Genomic DNA, 16184 nt, shown 5'->3' on the forward strand with positions numbered 1-16184 from the left:
CAGGTCAACAAAGCTGATTTTTTTCCGCGTTTACGTTCGATTCGCTGCTGTGTCACTTCCGCCGCGAAGCCGGGCGGCACCATGTCGCGAGGCCGCGGGGGTGCGTGGCTCTCCCGCCCTCTGTCTGTCCCCCGCCCCCACCTATAGAGGCCCGGGAGACGAGACGAATAGCGGTGCTAGGAGGGGGGGTGTCCACCGATCGCACGTCCGTCGTTCGTTTCCAGTGGGTCCGCCGTACAGTGAGGCGAAGCTCGCCGTGAACTAGCCACCCTCCCCCGGGTTCGGAGCGGAACTTCCCGGCCGAGCAGTGTTCACGGAGGTTGCAGTCTCGCTCGCTCGCGGCGGATGGTGCGCGCCCTCCCCGAAAAAAGCACCAAGCTTAGTGGCGCACACCTCGGCGGACATTTTTGTTTCTTATCCGGGGTCCGGAGGAGCCTTCACTTCACTCCCGCGAGGGGGGACATGCGGGGACACGGAGAGGTAAAGGCCATGACACCTCCGTTACCGCTCCAGCCACTTTATTCTTCTTGTTGTTGTTGTTGTTGTTGTTACGATTTAGTTGACCATTTGAATTGACGACACATGAGACGTTTTTAATATGCTCTCGGTAGTATTCCTGAGAAAACGGTTGTCGACGAGACACTTTGTTGGACATTTATTATTTATTTAAAAGTTGTCTGCGAGTGCTTGTTGAGCTCTTTGAAACATGATGTTGTGTTTACAAAGTGTGGAATGCGCTTTTTGCTTGGTTTTTGGGAAAGGCTGTCTTCGAGTGGCTAAGTAAGTAGTAGCCGGCCGGCCGGCCGGGTCCGTGTACGTGCTCCGGGCCTCGGCCGCAGGTGGACGGACGGCTGATGTCTTTATTTGGAATGATAGTGTACTTGCCTTGTTTTCGTGTTTTGCACACACGCCTGACTTGAAGATGTGTCACTCGTGGAAAGTGGGCGTTTCCAAATGGGGGCCATTCACAATTCATGTTGGACATTTGGTGGCAATGCCAGCTGCTGCATGCGGGCCCTTTTTTTTGCTGCTGCTGCTGCTGTTGTTGTTGTTTAGTTGTCTGCCAGCTCCGCCACGCACAGCGACTGCTTCCCTGTAGGATTTAGTCAATATGACCACGTCCACGCTTGTCGGCTAATCTACATCGTGGAGTCAAAGTGTTGTCGTCATGTAGACTCTCGCACATTTGGGGCTTTCCATGTGTCAGGTTGTCTTTCAGTCGCCGGTCCCGCCTACTTTTGCCCGTGTCATGCGCGCGTCCCCCCGCTTTCCAGCCAGCCCCCTGGGTTCAATGTGGTTCCTTCGTTCACTTTCTCTTTACAATTGAGGCTCCTTCCACACCTCCCTTTTCTTTTCTCCCTCTCTCCCTGGGTTCAGTGTGGTTCCTTCTTTCACTTTCTCTTTACAATTTAGGCTGCTTCCACACCTCCCTTTTCTTTTCTCCCTTGCTGCTCAATTCTTTGTCTGGTCACATGGCCCCCGAGGACCTGGAGTGACACGCACACGAAGAAAAAGCACAGAGTATCATAACTTTCTACGTTGTCCCGCCAGGACAATTGTGGTTCCGAAAATCATGTGATTGTGATTACGCAATGACCTCTGCGTCTCGTTATTTTTCTCCAGCAAATGGCGTTTGAAACGTAAAGTCATGGCAAACGGTGACAACACAGGATTGTGGCGTCACATTCAGCCAGCACAGCAAAATGGCCAAGTCACCAGCGACATACGTACGTATGTACATACGGCGCACTGGGAGTCGTTCCCAAAATAGGCGTCTATTTTGGTAGCTGGCAGTGTGACTTCCTGCCTCACGGAGAGCGTCACGAATGGACGGATAAAACCATTTTGATTCCGGCGCGGAGCCACCGATGAATTTTGGGGCCTCTATTTCAAGTTGGCCGCTCTGTTTTTGCAGCTCGTGTGCATCCGACAACACTGCGGCCGGCGGCGCTTTTGGCTTTGACACGATCGTACTTGATCGTACTTACAGCTGTGGCAAACGCTACCCGCTCGTTTGCCGACTCCCACGTCACTCGCCGGGTCTTTTAAAGCCGTCCGTACGTGTTCAAAGTCACAGATGAAACGGTCGTGGCCCCTCTCCGGCGTTTGCCAAACGTGACTTTTCCGCGAGGCCTGCCAACAAGGCGCTATCGTCGCGACCCCGCCTATCCTCATTTCCTCATTGCGGCGGGCGCCATTGTTCTCCCGAGCGGGTCAAGCGGGAGCCGTCGCTGCTTGTTGACAGGTAGCGAGCGGTAGCCATACCGCCGCTGCGCACGTGATGGTGAAATTGCATGACTCTGTGTTTCATCATCGGATCGGCCCGCTTCCCTGCGGCGGAATCTGGCTTTTTGGCCGGCTGCCGCCAGCCGACTACAAAAGGTGGAGCCGGAGAGCGAGGGGGGGGTCAGTGTTCGCTCGGGTCCGTCCATCCGAGACGACAATAAATGCGTATTCTTCCGTCCCGAGCAAAAAGACGTGGAGCCTTTGCCGGCAAGCGATCAGCGGGGCTCAGATGGAGCTGAAAGGCACTTTGTTGCGGCCTTCCGGCAAAGCGCCCGCCGTTCAACTTCCTGATTGTGTCCTTCCTTTTGTTTCTCTGGTCAGTGAGCTTCAAGGCTCCGTCATGTGAACAAGGCGCGACCTTTTGACCGTCTCCACTGTGATTCCGAGGTAAGTGTGCAAACGTCGTGGCGCGCGCGTGAGGCTCCTTTGGTTTCGGGGTGGCCTTGGTGTTTAAGACATGTACCGGATTGACCGAGCGGCGTCGATTACCGCAGTGGATTTTGCGAGCAGGACCCGAGCCCGCCGTCTCTCCAAGGCCTTGGGCATGCCTCAGGTACGGACTGCGGCGTCACCATCGAGCGGCGATGGCTAACCCACGTGCTCCTCACCCGTGCTTCTTCTTTACCCCCTCAGCCGGGTACGAATGGCATGGAGCCCGCTTTTGGCGAGGCCTACGGAGGCCACCGAGCTCTACTCGGCCCCTACGCCGCCGCGTCGGCGCAAGGGGGTAGGACGGAGTACGACCAGGTGAGGAGCCCAATTCAAAGTTTGCGGCCTCCGTTTGAAGGCTTACGTAAGCGCGACTGGAAAGTCCCAATTCCAAAGGCTGCCTTCCTCCTCCCGCGCCACGCAGAGCATCCTCCTCATGCTGGGCTCGCCGGCGTCGCCCCGCAAACGGCCCTTTGAGCTGCTCAGCGACCTGGTGGACGACGGCGGCCTGGGCGAGGACCTGCACGCCGAACGCTGGGACGTGTCGGCTCTGGACGAGATGGCCCGCTACGCCAAGCCGGGCCTGGCCGTGGCTTCCGAGGACGCCGTGCTCATGGGCCGATGGGGACGCGCTCGCGAGGAGGACGAGCCGGCCCAGAGGACCGCCCGAGACGAGGCGGCGGTGGGGCGAGGACGCGACGGAGGCGCGAGGAAGGGGAACGGCGGGGAGCTGGACGGCTCGCAGGTGAGGGACACGACCCTAAAACATGGCCATTCCAGAGATGAAAAAATGCCGCACCTCAGGTGACGGCGGAGGACCGTCAGAAAGAGATGGCGGCGGCGCCGGGTTTGCTCCTGGAGCACTGCAGCGAGGAGCACAACTACTCCCTCAGCCAGGAAGAAGAGCCGCCCGTCAGCGTCCAGGAGGAGGTGCCGCAGGAGGAGGCACAGGAGCACGGAGAGGAGAAGCTGGACGAGGACGAGGAGGATGACGAAGAGGACGAGACCGCGGCCGATCTCTCCAGCTCATCGGAAACGGAGTGCGGTGAGTTTTCTCCTTCACTTTCTCAGGTTTGGATTTGAGAAGCGTTGTGGGCCTGACCGCTCGAACCGCCGTTGACCCGCAGAGGCGGAGCCCGCTAGGCCGGCGGGCCAGCGGCCGTCCAAGCGCCGCTGCTTCTGGGAGTACCGGCGCTCCCGCGAGTCTGCCGCCAAGAAGAAAATGTGCGCTGGAGGCGATTGGTCGCTGTCGTGGAGCTCCAGCACGCTGCCCAGCACGCTGTACCGGCGCCAAGGTGACACACGAGGGAGGGGAGGAGGCGAGCGAGCGAGCGAGCGAGCACCAGAGACTGAACATCAAAAATGCAACCGAACGGTTGAGTCAAGTCGTGACGGTCGGGCTCATTTGCAGGCAAGAAGGGTCGGCGCAAGGCCCGCAAGACGGACGCCAGCGACTTGACTCCCAACCCGCAGAAGCTGCACAACATCGGCGAGCAGCTGCAGAAGCTCAACGCCGCCATCGACAGCGTGGGGCCTGTCAACGACCTCCCCGCCCTGGCCAGGGCCCGCTCGCGCAAGGAGAAGAACAAGCTGGCCTCCAGGTAAAGCTTGGAGCCGTGTCATTGCTGCTGGGGGGTTTTCCCTCTCCTGCTACTTTTTGTCAAAGCAAGCCTTATTGTGTGTTGCGGCGCAGGGCGTGCCGCCTGAAGAAGAAAGCGCAGCACGAGGCCAACAAGATCAAACTGTGGGGGCTCAACCAGGAGTACGGTAGGTTCAAAGAATAGTTGTCTTTTTGATTGCTCCGAGTTGATTTAAACGGCACGTCGGAAGCCGAATTGCGCCCTGACTTGTGACGGCGCGCGCTCGCTCGCTCGCCCAAAAGCTGCGCTTCTTCTAACGTGGCTCGACGTTTCCCTTGCCGTGGGCGTCCCCACGCAATGTGGCAGCTGCTGCCTCTTTTGCTTTTGTTTCTTCAGAAGAAAAAGACAAAAAGAAAAGAAAAGTGACATTCTGCTCATTCCTGTTGGCTCTACAAGGCGAACAGGAAACACGCTCACATTTTCAAGGCTTCTGTCACGGCCCCTGACTCACTCACATTTTTCGGAGCGATGGAACAACACAAATCAGTTCTTGTCCATTATCTTCCACAACATTGCGACTTTTGTAGTTCTTCATTGTTAGGATGGAACATTTCATATCATCAAAAATATCACCATCCTCTGAAAGTGGAAGGTTTTCTTTCCTTCCCAAAACTCTGTTGCTCTTTTTTTCTTAAGACAATCCCACATTATGGGAAAAATGACTTTTTGGCTTATATCAGACCTGCAGACTGACTATATTCTCCTATTTCAGTTACTTCCTAATAGACGACTTTATCTGGCAGTTGTAGAAAATGTCCGTTTTATTTTGGTAGTCACACAAACGAGCCGTTTGTCTTTGTAAGCCTCCGAGCCGCAATAATCTGCCTTTTGTGTGGCGCTGTGCTACCCTCAGAGAACCTGCTGGGGGCGCTGCTGCGCATCAAGGAGCTGATCCGTCACAAGGTGGAAGGCAGCGGCGGCGAGCGAGAGGACGCGGACGAGCGAGGGATGACGCGGCGTCTGGAAGATATCCTGGCTGAGTCCAGCGGTGAGAAACGCTCTGCACACACACACACACACACACACACTCACCATGCATGCTCCAGACATTTCCAATGAGTGTGTCGCCGTGGCAACCGTAGGTCCTCTGGTGGCCGGGCGGACCAAAGACTTTGTGCAGAGGATCTTGGCGGCCAGCGGGGGCCCCGGCCAGCGCAAGGAGCCCCCCCGGGAGGTGTCGCTCTGAAGCCCCCCTGCCCACGTCCTTTTGTGAGTGGATGCTGCTCTTGTAAAATACTGTATGCCCCTTTTTCCCGCCGTGTGCTGTACTCGTACTCCATCGTGCCTATAAATAGACATTGCACTGTTCTGTAGACGCCGGCCGGCGATGGCTGGGAGAGTAGGATTTCTCAAACGTGATGGGAAGACCAAGCATCCCCCTCAAAAATGAGCGCAAATTTCCCGTGGTAATGTTGCGATACCAAATTCGACAAAAAAAGTCATCACGTGGTGCCCCGAAATTCAGTCATCCGGGTTACAAATTCAGAATTTGGAAGGGAGGGAATCAAAATCATTATGTTATGACAACAAATGATTTTTCTTCTAAAATTCCGTTTTTCTATTTGATTTAATGAATAAGTTATGTTACAAAAAGAAATAAATCCAAAAAGTCATCCTAAATTCAGATTTTATTTTTGAACTAAATTCATGCCAAGATTAAAAAAACCAACTATTTTCATAATATTCAATGTTTGTATTCTAAAGGGCCAGCGCATTGTCACAAGATGATGACTTTTCTTCTCTAAAGCCGCTCTCAACTTTTTTTCTTTTAATTCTCCAATTTATTTCTTTTGTGGAGCCCAATTTGGCAAGCACTGATTCAGAGGATGCGAGGGGGGATGTCTTTTTTTTTTTTTTTTTTCCTCCTTTTCTTGTGTGTGTGTGTAAAAACAATGTTGAGTCCTGATGTCAGAACAGCTGTATGCCCTGCCCCGCCCCGCCCCGAGCTTTAAGCTGCCCACTTCCTCTCCCTCGCCAGCGTGTTTGAAAAGCTGCACCTTACTTCATCCAAAGTGACCAAAGAGAAAAGAAAACACCAAAACCTCGCACGTGGCGCCAATGTTTTGCTTTTCTTTGATTTTGACTGAAGCAACCCCTACCAGCAGGCAGCCCAACTTTGGCCCGATGATGTAGCGCACCTTTGAGAGTAAATGGTGCATGCGGCCGTCCATAGCGTACGCTCAGCAAAATTGGGAACATTTCCCAACGGCCGCTTTCAGCCATCGCTCTGGACACGCTAAGACCACGACAGAGGTCCCATGCAAAGGCCGCATGTCGGGCGGGCATTTTAGCGCCATCCTAAAATGTCAGCGCAAAGTCCAATGTTGGCAACTTGTTGTCTGTTGTTGACTTTGGTTTTGGCTTTGGCCACATCTGCCTTTCTTCTGTGAAGCTTTAGACCGACGGTGTCCAAGGTCTCTAAATGTTGTCGGACATGAGAAGAAAAAAAAACTTTTGAATTGCACTGTGGTTTAAAAACAACGATGCACCTTGCCAGGGGACGCAAAGTCGTCCTTAAGAAAAGAAGAAGAAGAAGAAGAAAAAAAAAAGACTTTAGGCACCTTTCTTTCAACTGAAGCGGGAAGCGCTGAACTGAGCCGACTGCTTTCTGGCACGAGAGCGGCACTGCTTTTGTTTGTCACAAAGTGCCTAGCGTAGCCTCGTAGCGTAGCGATTTTTGGTGTTGACACCGCGTTTCCGAATCGTCCATTAAAATCACGACAAGATTGACTTCCAAGTTTTTGGGAGATCCCAGCTGCTTCTTTGGTAGCGCTACGGCTCGGACAAAAATATTGCAGTGTCGGTCGGTGTTTACAGTCAACGAGTCCTGTTTTCTTTGTCTAAACCAGCAAGTAAATGTCTTTTTTCTTTCTTTCTTTCTTTCCCAAATGCATCTCTTTGGCCAGAAAGCAGTCAGCCCATTTGTTTGCGCGGAGCTTGAAAAGACGTCGCCCGAGCCAATAATTGCAAACATTCCGCCAGCTTCTTGTCAAATAATGTACTTTGTTCGAGTCCCTGAGTCATGGCACGACGACACTACTCCTGCGCTAGTCTTTGAACACATTGACACAACTCCTTTTGTCACACACAGTCAACCTTTAAGGTAGAAAACAAAACAAACGTACAGAAGTGCCGTGAAAATAGAAGTTTGGGTGTGTGTCTTTCTTGTCAACTGCTATAATGTATATTTTAATATTTATATGCAGCCGTTGTATTAAAAGTATATTTTTAAAATACAAGCGTGTGCTCGTGAGAGATTCGTGAGCGCTGCCTGCTGACTTTGCAAACCAGTGTTGTCTTGCGCAATACAAACAGGAAATGCAGCGTTTCTTTGGCCTTTCTAATCGCCTTAAACACTTTTGTCACTTTTCAAATCATATTTTTCTGACAATTTCATTTGAAGGAGACCCAGAGAAGGTGTTGGTTTTATTGGCATGGAATATATCTGCATTCACATTTACTCACGATTGCACCTTGCCCACATTGGACAAATAGCTTTTCTGCTTCACTTTGACAACCAACAAAAAGGAATGTGCAAAAAGGAACACTTCTCCTCCAGGTGCCCAAGAAGAGTCTGCCGCCGCCGCCGCCGCCGCGGCAGCAGCAGCTTTGGCTCAAATCATTTGATCAAGACGACATTTGTAGGGATGGAAAATGCCGAGCCATGACGCGCCGACGGAACCATCATCTCAGGGTAAGAGCACCTCTCCTTCGTCCACCCAGAGCATGTCCAGCGCGTCCACCTGCCGCTGTTCTCGCCGGTGGATGCGTCTCAGGCGCAGGACGTAGAGCAAAATGGCCAAGACCACCACCAGCAGGCACAGAGAGAACAGGTGGTGGTTGTAGACAAAGGACGAACGCAGCCAGCTGGGGTGGCTCTGGCGCAGCGCCTCCTGCTGGAGGTCCCTGAACACCACACAGCGGAGCAGAGCGGCGTGGAGAAGAGGAGACTTTTGAACGTTTTGGCCCCCCGAGGGCCGTTTGCTCAATGTACCTGAGTGGCAGGAAGCGCGTCTTGTACAAGATGGCTCCCAGCGTCCACTGCACCTCCTTGTCGTAGACCAGCTGCGCCGTCCTCAGACTGCGGTAGTCGGCGGGAAAGCGGAAGCCGGCGTGCAAAACCTGGAACATCCACGCCGACTTGAAGCACTGGTACCTGAAGAAGGCACACACACACACACACACACCGTTGGAGCACCAAAGCGGACATTGACCACGAGTGCTCCCTGGCTGTTGTCTCGTCACAAAAGGTGTCGTCGTCGTCGTCTTTTTGTTGTCCCGGCTCAAGCTTTGGAAGGAAATGTCGCCGTCTTCGCTCTCGATATTCCAATTTTGCCTAAGCAACAAGTCAAGCCGGGTCCTCTTGTCCCTCAGAGAGGTTCCAACATGTGCACGTTTTGTCTGCGCTCTCCTTTCTCAGCTGTCTTTAAAAAGCTGTCGGGGAAAAGAAAAGGTCAAATACTTGAGCCTGTCGATGTCAGCCTGCTGGGAGAAGAGCTTCTTGTCCAGACGCTGTTTCAGCGTCAACCACTTGGTGGCGCAGAAGTCCTACATTGGCATCACAAAGACAAGCGCAAACTAGTAATTGTCTTCTTTGTTGGAAAAGAGACGGCGGGCGGCCGGGCGGGTAATGCGTCGCTACCGTGGCGGCCCTGGAGTATTTGGCGCTGTCGTACTGTCCGCCGATTCGCAGCACGTCCTCCATGCAGTAGTAAAACTCGGAGAAGCCGTAGAACTCGCTGTTACTGAAGTTGATGGGCGCCTAAAAAGAGACGGACGAAATGATCCCGACAGCAAGTTTTGTCCTGCCCGAGAGGGGCAGAGGCGGAATGGATGAGCCATCCCACCTGGTAGGTGGCCCCCGCCGTGGTCATGGTGCCGTTGCGGAGGCCCAGTAAGGGGCGGACGGCGTCCAGGCAGCGTGGCCAGTCCCCCTGGCCTCTGAGGTACAAGGTGCGGTTGTCTCGGAGCAGCGTGTGCGACAGGCCTAGGGGCAGGCAGGGGTCCAGGTGGGGCTTGTCCTCGCTCAGCCCCGTCGTCCCAGCGCCCGGGGACCTGAGAGAGAGAGAGCGAGCGCCCTTACTTACTGGCGACTAACAAAGTGCAACCGAAATCTGTCGCTTTGACCGAAAGATGTCCAAAGGCCCGGCCCGGCCCATTGACATAGCAACCAAAGAAATGTGAGATTGCTCAATTGACTCTTTAGCGGGAGGACTGTAACCATTTCAAAGCTTGCTTGGGATCGTTCCAGATGAACGAATCATTTTTCAATGATTTGGGGAAATAAATTCAATTAAGATCAGATGTTCGGGCCACCGATAATGAGCCCACCGCTACAAAATAGGTCTCGGGAGCAAATGATTGCATATTGCTCAGTCCTCCACCTGTTGTCGTCCAGCGTGGTGTTGGCGACGCGCTGGTCGTAGCGCTGTCGGGCCATGTTGCCGCCGAAGCCCAGGAAGGTGGTGACGTAGACGCGGTACACGTGCTGCGTGTGCTCCACGTCGCAGCCCAGGTTGAACTCGGCCAGGACGCTCTTGGCCGCCTCCTCCTGAAGCGCAACCGTTCCAATTCGTGACAGTGGTTTCGGTGGTTAGTCGAAACACGTAGCCGTGAATTGAACTTCGTGACCTCCTGCGGGGACCTGAAGGTGATGGCGCCGGGCACCTCGTAGGCGATCTGCAGCGAAGCTCCGCCCATGTCCATGATGCCCACCGTGCGGCGGCGGCTGATCGGACGCTGGTGCTGCGAGTTGGTGCTCACCTCCACGGCGGCGGCGGCGTCCTCTGCGCCGCACAAAAGGAGAGCGAGGTTCCTTCGACGCCTTCAAAACCGGCGACGGCGTTCTCACCGTTGTCGGCGTGGTCGAAGCGGCCCAACACAAAGTTGATGCCGATCCAGGCGTAAACACCTGTAAACCATGAGTGCTTCTCTGTTATCTGTTCTCGTGCTCTTTCTGAAACACGCTAAAATGCCACAAGATGGAGCCAAAACCAGGTCGAATGGAAACGTAGTGCTTTCGAGCCACAACTAGAGCGAATGCCCCGACAGATGCCACAAGATGGTAGGTAGCAAAGCGCTACTTTCCCCGCAACGACAAGTCTTTGGCACCATCTTGTGGCACGTGGCAGAAAAGAAGCACAAAAAATGCAACTAAGACAAATTACAGTGTATTAATCATGCAATTAATAAGCGATGCCCCACCAAAAAAAAAGTGGGCTCACCTTCCTGCTTCCCAGAGATCACCTCAGCGTGAGAGCGGGAAAACAGGAAGTCAAAATCCAGAGGAACGTCGCTCACCAGGTCGTCCAAGATGGCCGCCTGCTGGCTGCAGCAAAAACAATACTTAGGCTGAGCTAAGTTAGTGCCAGTAACTATCTTACTGACTGTGAGTCCTCGCTGGTGCGGGATCATTTGGCTTGGGATTGGTGAGAACCACGAGAGCGTCGTAAGCCAGCCAGCCAGCCAGCCAGCCAGCCAGCCAGCCAGCCAGCCAGCCAGCCAGCCAGCCAGCCAGCCAGCCAGCCAGCCAGCCAGCCAGCCAGCCAGCCAGCTACCTGTCGGGCAGGAGTCTCATGCCGGCCGTGCAGAGGATGTAAAGCGGCGTCTCCTTGTGTTTGCGCCGGGGTACGTGGGCGGCGGCGAAACTGAGCAGAGGGTGCAGGTAGTCGCTGGCGCTGCTCGGAGAGGTCGCCAGCGAGGAGATACCTGAACGCAAAAGCGTTCCGTCGTTACGGCCTTGGCGTTGGCTTTACTACCGGAGAAATGAAATAGTCAGTCACCCGGTTTAATCTTCTTGACGACCGGCTGTCGGTCCAGGTCCCTCATCTGGCGGATGTCGAGCAGCGTGTGGGGGTTTCCGTTGTGGGGGGGCCAGTAGTACACAAAAACGCGAGAGCCGCTGCTACCGCAGTCCACCACCACGCCGTAATTGAGGCCCTCGTCCTCCACGTCGGTGGCCTCCATGGGGAGGAACCTAGAGGCGGCCGAGGGGTCAGTCGTCAGATGGACGCTACTGTACCTTTAAGACAGGAAAGGTGGGACCAAAAACACCTGCGCTTCTTTTCTGCTAACTCATGGCTGGTGGTGTTGTGTTTGCTCGCGCCAAGGACCAACCAAGACCGCGTGAACATTCGGAACACGTGTTCACTCACTTGCTGAAGCGAGTCCCCTGCGGTCTGCGCGGGTTTCGCAGGAGCCTCTGGTGGGTGCCCAAGAGCAGCAGGACCGAAGCGGCCAGCAGCAGCAGCAGCTTCTGCCTGGGGGCCACGCCGCAGTACCAGGACGCCGGCAGGAACCACAACGTGATCCTGGACACACAAAGGGGAATACTCGTGGACCTTTTTTGGGCTGGGGGGGAACCGGATGCCATGAAAAGCCACGGAGAGCTTACCGTGCCATATGTCCACCACGTGGCCTTGTTGAAGCACACGGTCGTCACCTCATGGTCGCTCCCGCACACCACTCTCGCCTCTCTTGATTGATTGATTGATTGATTGATTGATTTCAATACCCACAACATGAGAAGATTGTTTGCAGTTAAAAGCAACCCTATCACCTGTAGTCTGAGGATTTAGTTAGTTTGTTCCAGTAGGTAATTTATGAGTGGTTAGTCATAACGCTTAACTGGTAAATTGGAGTGAATGGACAGTGTCACTGACGGGCCGCAAAGGTTCGTGAGATTACATGTCAACACTTGAACGTTCACCGGCGTGCATGTTAATACTGAACTTCTGCAGTTGGCATTGCCGAACAATCTTTGTTAATGCAAGTTATTTAAAAAAAAAAAAAAAAAAAAAGCATAGTAAATCGCTCAAAGATGCTCCGGCCGGGCTGAGCTGCACGTCCGTCCGGTCGTGGATCTTAGCACTCGAAAGCCAAAGCAATCCATATGGTGTTGTCTGACGTCATTTAAACCTACCATAAGAAGCCTCTCCTCGTTCGTGATGATACAGTCTGACGGTTGTTGTTTCTTCGACAAGAACAAATTGCAAGCAATGTGGCTTTTTTGGACTGAAACAACTGTGTACCAACAGTGTTATACGGGAAGGCAGGCGTCTGTACAAGCCGTCCTACTTCCGGTCGGCACGACGTCATTACGTCACAGTCTACGTGGACGAATTCGAGAGCTGCATTCAAGTGCCGCAAGAAACCACTGCAGATGACATCTCACTCCAAATGTTGTTTTGAAAATGGACGCAAAAGCCCGTCCTTCGTGGTTGTACCAACGAGCCAGAAAAAGACATTGACTGCTTAAAATGACTTTTATCTTGACGTACTGTGTTTTGCGGCAGGGCAAAACCCATCTCCATACATTCACCAAAATATTTCAAACCTATCTCCATACATTCACCAAAACATTTCAAACCTAACGATTGACAAACGAGCCAATTCGGTGTCTTCAAAGGATCGACTTGGATTGACAAACCGCGTCAAAATGGAACGTTTTCATTGGAGATTGTATTTTGTGTTGTTGTGCGTGCCCGCGTTCCGTAAAGAGCGCACACTGGCCAATGAAAAGGGCTATCGGTGGTTGGCTGTCGTGTCATCCAATCCCAATTAAGGTAAACGTGAGACGTCACACTAATGTCCCGCCCAGCCTTTGCTAACGGTTGCTCAACTGAATTGGCGGCTCCGCATGAGCGAGACCGCGGACGAACGAGCGAGCGAGCAGCCAAGAGCAGCCAAGAGCCAAGAGCCAAGAGCCAAGAGCCAAGAGCCAAGAGCCAAGAGCCAAGAGCCAAGAGCCAAGAGCCAAGAGCCAAGAGCCAAGAGCCAAGAGCCAAGAGCCAAGAGCCAAGAGCCAAGTGCCTGCTCTTTCCGGCTGCCGGCAGTGGCAGCCAGGAGAATAAGATTGGTGGATTCCCTTTTAAATCCGCCACCTAAATGGAAACTGGCGGTTTCGTGACCCGGCGCACGTCGCTGGACACGCCGGGCGTCGACAGCCGGGTTGCAGGGCTCGCCACCGGCACAGACGTTCGATGGCTGGACGGCAGACTGCTGGGCACACTGCTGCGCAGACTGCTGGCCACCGCGGGAGGAATCGTCGGGGTTGTACCCGCAAGGGTGCCCGGAGAGCTGGACTTTTCGCCGGTGTTCTACTCGACCGAGGTGGACGTGGATTATGAAGGGCTTCCCCAGGGAGCCACCACCGGCACTCACATGCTTGCCGGATCCGTGGCTGGAATTCTGGAGCACTGCCTCATGTACCCTATCGACTGTGTGAAGGTATGAAGGAGGTCACGCAATGTATTGATAAAAGCTGTGCAGGCATTGTTTGTTGTTGGTTTCTCGAATTTCAGCGAAATGCTTGTTGCGTAAAGCAGCCCGGCCGCCGGCCGGCCGGCCCTGCGCGACGTCACCCTGAGCTCGACTTACAAGTCACCTTGCTGGCCGACAGGTCCGATCAGAGTCACCACGCACAGCGAGCAGACTGAAGTAGAAAGTTACACTTTATGATATGTGAAATGATTCAATTCACTTTGAGGACAACGGCTGAGTGTGATGTTCCTGAAGTAGGCTGCTAGCCCACATCCATTCTCGGACACGCTATCAATCCGCTTTTGCCAACTCTGTGACATTAGCGCGGGAATCGTTTTCAAGTGTGACGGACGGCTAAACATCTGCGTCATCACAGAGTGCAGTTACAAAAGGAGTCCATTTTCACATTGTCATGTAGATCATGTAAGCTGGCGATCATTGAGTGACGTCAAAGCTTACGTAGCCGCCAGCGTGGTGTGTTTGGACTTTTGAGGCGTCGGAGCAGACTTGAAACAAGAGCTTGTAAAGGTCAAATGTCACCGTGGGATAGTGGGAACGTCATTTCGATTTCTTTGTGTGTCTTGGCATGTGAAGAAATTGACAATAAAGCAGACTTTGACTTTGATTAGAGTGACGACGATATCTGGCGGCGGCAAGTTGAATTGGCTCCGCATACACTTTTCTTGAAGGGGGGGCGGCGTCCCGCGGCGTCAGATGCCCCTTGTCAGATGCCCCTTGTCAGATGCCCCTTCGCGGCGTCAGATGCCCCTTCGCGGCGTCAGATGCCCCTTGTCAGATGCCCCTTCGCGGCGTCAGATGCCCCTTGTCAGATGCCCCTTGTCAGATGCCCCTTCCGCTGTACCGACTTGTCACCATCGCTTTTTGGGAAATAGCTTGTATCGCTCACGTCACCGTGTCATACAGTTCGGTCGGGAAGTAACCTCGCCTTGGAACTTGGGCCATTGGCGCGATGGCGCTCTCCAACGGAAGCGTTTTCAACTTGTCTCTGCCTCCCGTCCCGCTAGACTCGCATGCAGAGCTTGCGCCCTGACCCAAAGGCACGCTACCGCAACGTGATGGACGCCCTGCGACAGATGGTGCGCACGGAAGGCGTCTGGCGACCGGTCCGCGGCGTCGGCGTGTTGGCGGTGGGCGCGGGCCCCGCCCACGCGCTCTACTTCGCCTGCTACGAGCGCATCAAGTTGACGCTGAGCGACGCCATGCACCCTGGCGCCAGCAGCCACTTGGCCAACGGTCAGTGCGGGCCGCGTCTTTGGCTGGCGAGTGTCGCCGTGTGATTTCAATGTGGCTTTTCATCGTGCAGGAGCGGCAGGCTGCATGGCCACCGTCGTCCACGACGCCATGATGAACCCGGCTGAAGGTAGACGCGACGCGGTGCACCCAATGACATCCCAAAGGCTTCACCTCCTTTTTGCTCCCATTTGAACCGGCGCAGTGGTGAAGCAGCGCGTCCAGATGTTCGGCTCGCCGTACCGCGGCGCGCTGGACTGCGTGGGCGCCACTCTGCGCCAGGAGGGTCCGGCGGCCTTCTACCGCAGCTACACCACGCAGCTGGCCATGAACGTGCCCTTCCAGGCGCTCCACTTCATGACCTACGAGTACCTGCAGGAGACGCTCAACCCGCGCAGACACTACGCCCCCGCCTCGCACATGCTGTCGGGGGCGCTGGCCGGCGCCCTGGCCGCCGCCGCCACCACGCCGCTCGACGTCTGCAAGACGCTGCTCAACACGCAGGAGGTGGCGCTCGCACGCGTCTTGCCGGCCGTCCTGCCGCCGGCCGTCCTGCCGCCGGCCACCCTGCCGCCGGCCACCCGGCACATCTCCGGCCTGGGCGAGGCCTTTCGGACGGTGTACCGCACTGGCGGCGCGGCGGCTTTCTTCAAAGGAGTGCGGGCCCGTGTCATTTACCAGATGCCCTCCACCGCCATCAGCTGGTCCGTTTACGAATTCTTCAAATACGTCATCACCAAGCGGCAGCGCCAAAGGTGCCTGCGAGAAAACGCGCACAAATGAGCAGCCAGCCCTCAAGCGCGTTGGCGTAGGGAAGAGTTTTCAATGGCAAAGGGCTTGCGTTCAAAGAGTTGGCCAGCAGATGTCGACAAATAGTCGGTGAAATAATGTGAGGCATCTCAACACGCAAGAATATTTGATTCAAGAAAAGAGTTAAGGGAGTTTATTTTACTCCATTATTTTCTTAAATACCACGAATATATATATATATATATATTTTTTTTTTCCCCCACTCGTGGCACCCGCAACCAAAGTCCAGGTGCCACGCACGCTTGCCTAGAGGCCGCCACGCAGTCAGTCAAACGCACGCACGAGCGTTCGTGCTTCTTACGGAAGCTACACAAGCCGTTTCTATGTTTATAGCGTTAATGAATATTGAAGTAAGCAACAAGCTAACCTCACTTATCCTGGGCTGTGCTTTGGGAGCATTTTGTTCTGCTTTGAAAACCAAAGAACAAACAAAAGTGGGGTCTGAGAGCTATCACTTCAATGTGAAGAAGGAAAACAGCGGCTCCATTTTTTGTTTGCTTGTTCATA

General features: G+C 54.3%; 3 protein-coding genes and 1 long non-coding RNA gene across 9 annotated transcripts; 2 read left to right on the forward strand and 2 right to left on the reverse strand.

Annotated features, from left to right (window-relative positions):
• Positions 1-91: 91 nt before the first annotated feature.
• On the forward strand, positions 92-7591 carry LOC119121045 (CREB3 regulatory factor-like). Of its 3 annotated transcripts, none has more exons than XM_037248407.1 (11): positions 92-480; positions 2608-2673; positions 2742-2839; positions 2920-3033; positions 3140-3460; positions 3520-3760; positions 3843-4010; positions 4127-4316; positions 4409-4482; positions 5209-5343; positions 5438-7591. In XM_037248407.1, the coding sequence occupies exons 3-11, from the start codon at positions 2744-2746 to the stop codon at positions 5539-5541; spliced, it is 1443 nt and encodes a 480-aa protein (XP_037104302.1). In that variant the 5' UTR covers positions 92-480; positions 2608-2673; positions 2742-2743; the 3' UTR covers positions 5542-7591. The 3 variants fall into 3 exon arrangements, with proteins under 3 accessions (XP_037104302.1, XP_037104310.1, XP_037104320.1); XM_037248415.1 differs by having other exon boundaries at positions 96-480; positions 2781-2839; XM_037248425.1 differs by lacking the exon at positions 92-480 and adding an exon at positions 2091-2115 and having other exon boundaries at positions 2781-2839.
• Positions 638-2097, reverse strand: LOC119121371. The gene is made up of 3 exons (XR_005097664.1): positions 1989-2097; positions 1427-1487; positions 638-1341 (listed from the first exon to the last, which is right to left on the reverse strand). It is a non-coding gene; the product is annotated as an uncharacterized LOC119121371 (long non-coding RNA).
• Positions 7592-7767: 176 nt separating the features above from the next.
• LOC119120985 (ectonucleoside triphosphate diphosphohydrolase 7-like) lies at positions 7768-12477 on the reverse strand. Of its 4 annotated transcripts, none has more exons than XM_037248288.1 (14): positions 12277-12477; positions 11749-11830; positions 11510-11665; positions 11138-11376; positions 10913-11063; positions 10580-10683; positions 10196-10266; positions 9987-10139; positions 9740-9906; positions 9203-9410; positions 8998-9117; positions 8818-8903; positions 8350-8511; positions 7768-8261 (listed from the first exon to the last, which is right to left on the reverse strand). In XM_037248288.1, the coding sequence occupies exons 2-14, from the start codon at positions 11754-11756 to the stop codon at positions 8045-8047; spliced, it is 1842 nt and encodes a 613-aa protein (XP_037104183.1). In that variant the 5' UTR covers positions 11757-11830; positions 12277-12477; the 3' UTR covers positions 7768-8044. The 4 variants fall into 4 exon arrangements, with proteins under 4 accessions (XP_037104183.1, XP_037104190.1, XP_037104199.1 ...); XM_037248295.1 differs by having other exon boundaries at positions 9987-10141; positions 10207-10266; positions 12277-12471; XM_037248304.1 differs by having other exon boundaries at positions 11138-11331; positions 12277-12469.
• A 672-nt stretch (positions 12478-13149) lies between these two features.
• On the forward strand, positions 13150-15731 carry LOC119121098 (mitoferrin-2-like). Its single transcript, XM_037248532.1, has 4 exons — positions 13150-13583; positions 14642-14870; positions 14941-14997; positions 15073-15731. Exons 1-4 carry the CDS (start codon positions 13242-13244, stop codon positions 15648-15650), a joined length of 1206 nt encoding a protein of 401 aa, XP_037104427.1. The 5' UTR covers positions 13150-13241; the 3' UTR covers positions 15651-15731.
• Positions 15732-16184: the final 453 nt, after the last annotated feature.

The sequence above is a fragment of the Syngnathus acus genome, chromosome 1 (genome assembly GCF_901709675.1).
Source record: "Syngnathus acus chromosome 1, fSynAcu1.2, whole genome shotgun sequence".
Lineage (NCBI taxonomy): Eukaryota > Metazoa > Chordata > Actinopteri > Syngnathiformes > Syngnathidae > Syngnathus > Syngnathus acus.

Excerpts from the sequence above, each read along its gene's own strand:
- LOC119121045 (XM_037248407.1), top strand. The coding sequence starts at position 2,744 with ATGTACCGGATTGACCGAGCGGCGTCGATTACCGCAGTGGATTTTGCG. Across the intron at positions 4,483-5,208 it reads GGGGCTCAACCAGGAGTACG|AGAACCTGCTGGGGGCGCTG; the intron begins GTAGGTTCAAAG and ends TGCTACCCTCAG. Across the intron at positions 5,344-5,437 it reads TATCCTGGCTGAGTCCAGCG|GTCCTCTGGTGGCCGGGCGG; the intron begins GTGAGAAACGCT and ends TGGCAACCGTAG.
- LOC119120985 (XM_037248288.1), bottom strand. Across the intron at positions 10,140-10,195 it reads CCGACAACGGTGAGAACGCC|GACGCCGCCGCCGCCGTGGA; the intron begins GTCGCCGGTTTT and ends TGCGGCGCAGAG. Across the intron at positions 8,904-8,997 it reads AATACTCCAGGGCCGCCACG|GACTTCTGCGCCACCAAGTG; the intron begins GTAGCGACGCAT and ends ATGCCAATGTAG.
- LOC119121098 (XM_037248532.1), top strand. The coding sequence starts at position 13,242 with ATGGAAACTGGCGGTTTCGTGACCCGGCGCACGTCGCTGGACACGCCG. Across the intron at positions 14,871-14,940 it reads CAGCAGCCACTTGGCCAACG|GAGCGGCAGGCTGCATGGCC; the intron begins GTCAGTGCGGGC and ends TTCATCGTGCAG. Across the intron at positions 14,998-15,072 it reads CATGATGAACCCGGCTGAAG|TGGTGAAGCAGCGCGTCCAG; the intron begins GTAGACGCGACG and ends GAACCGGCGCAG.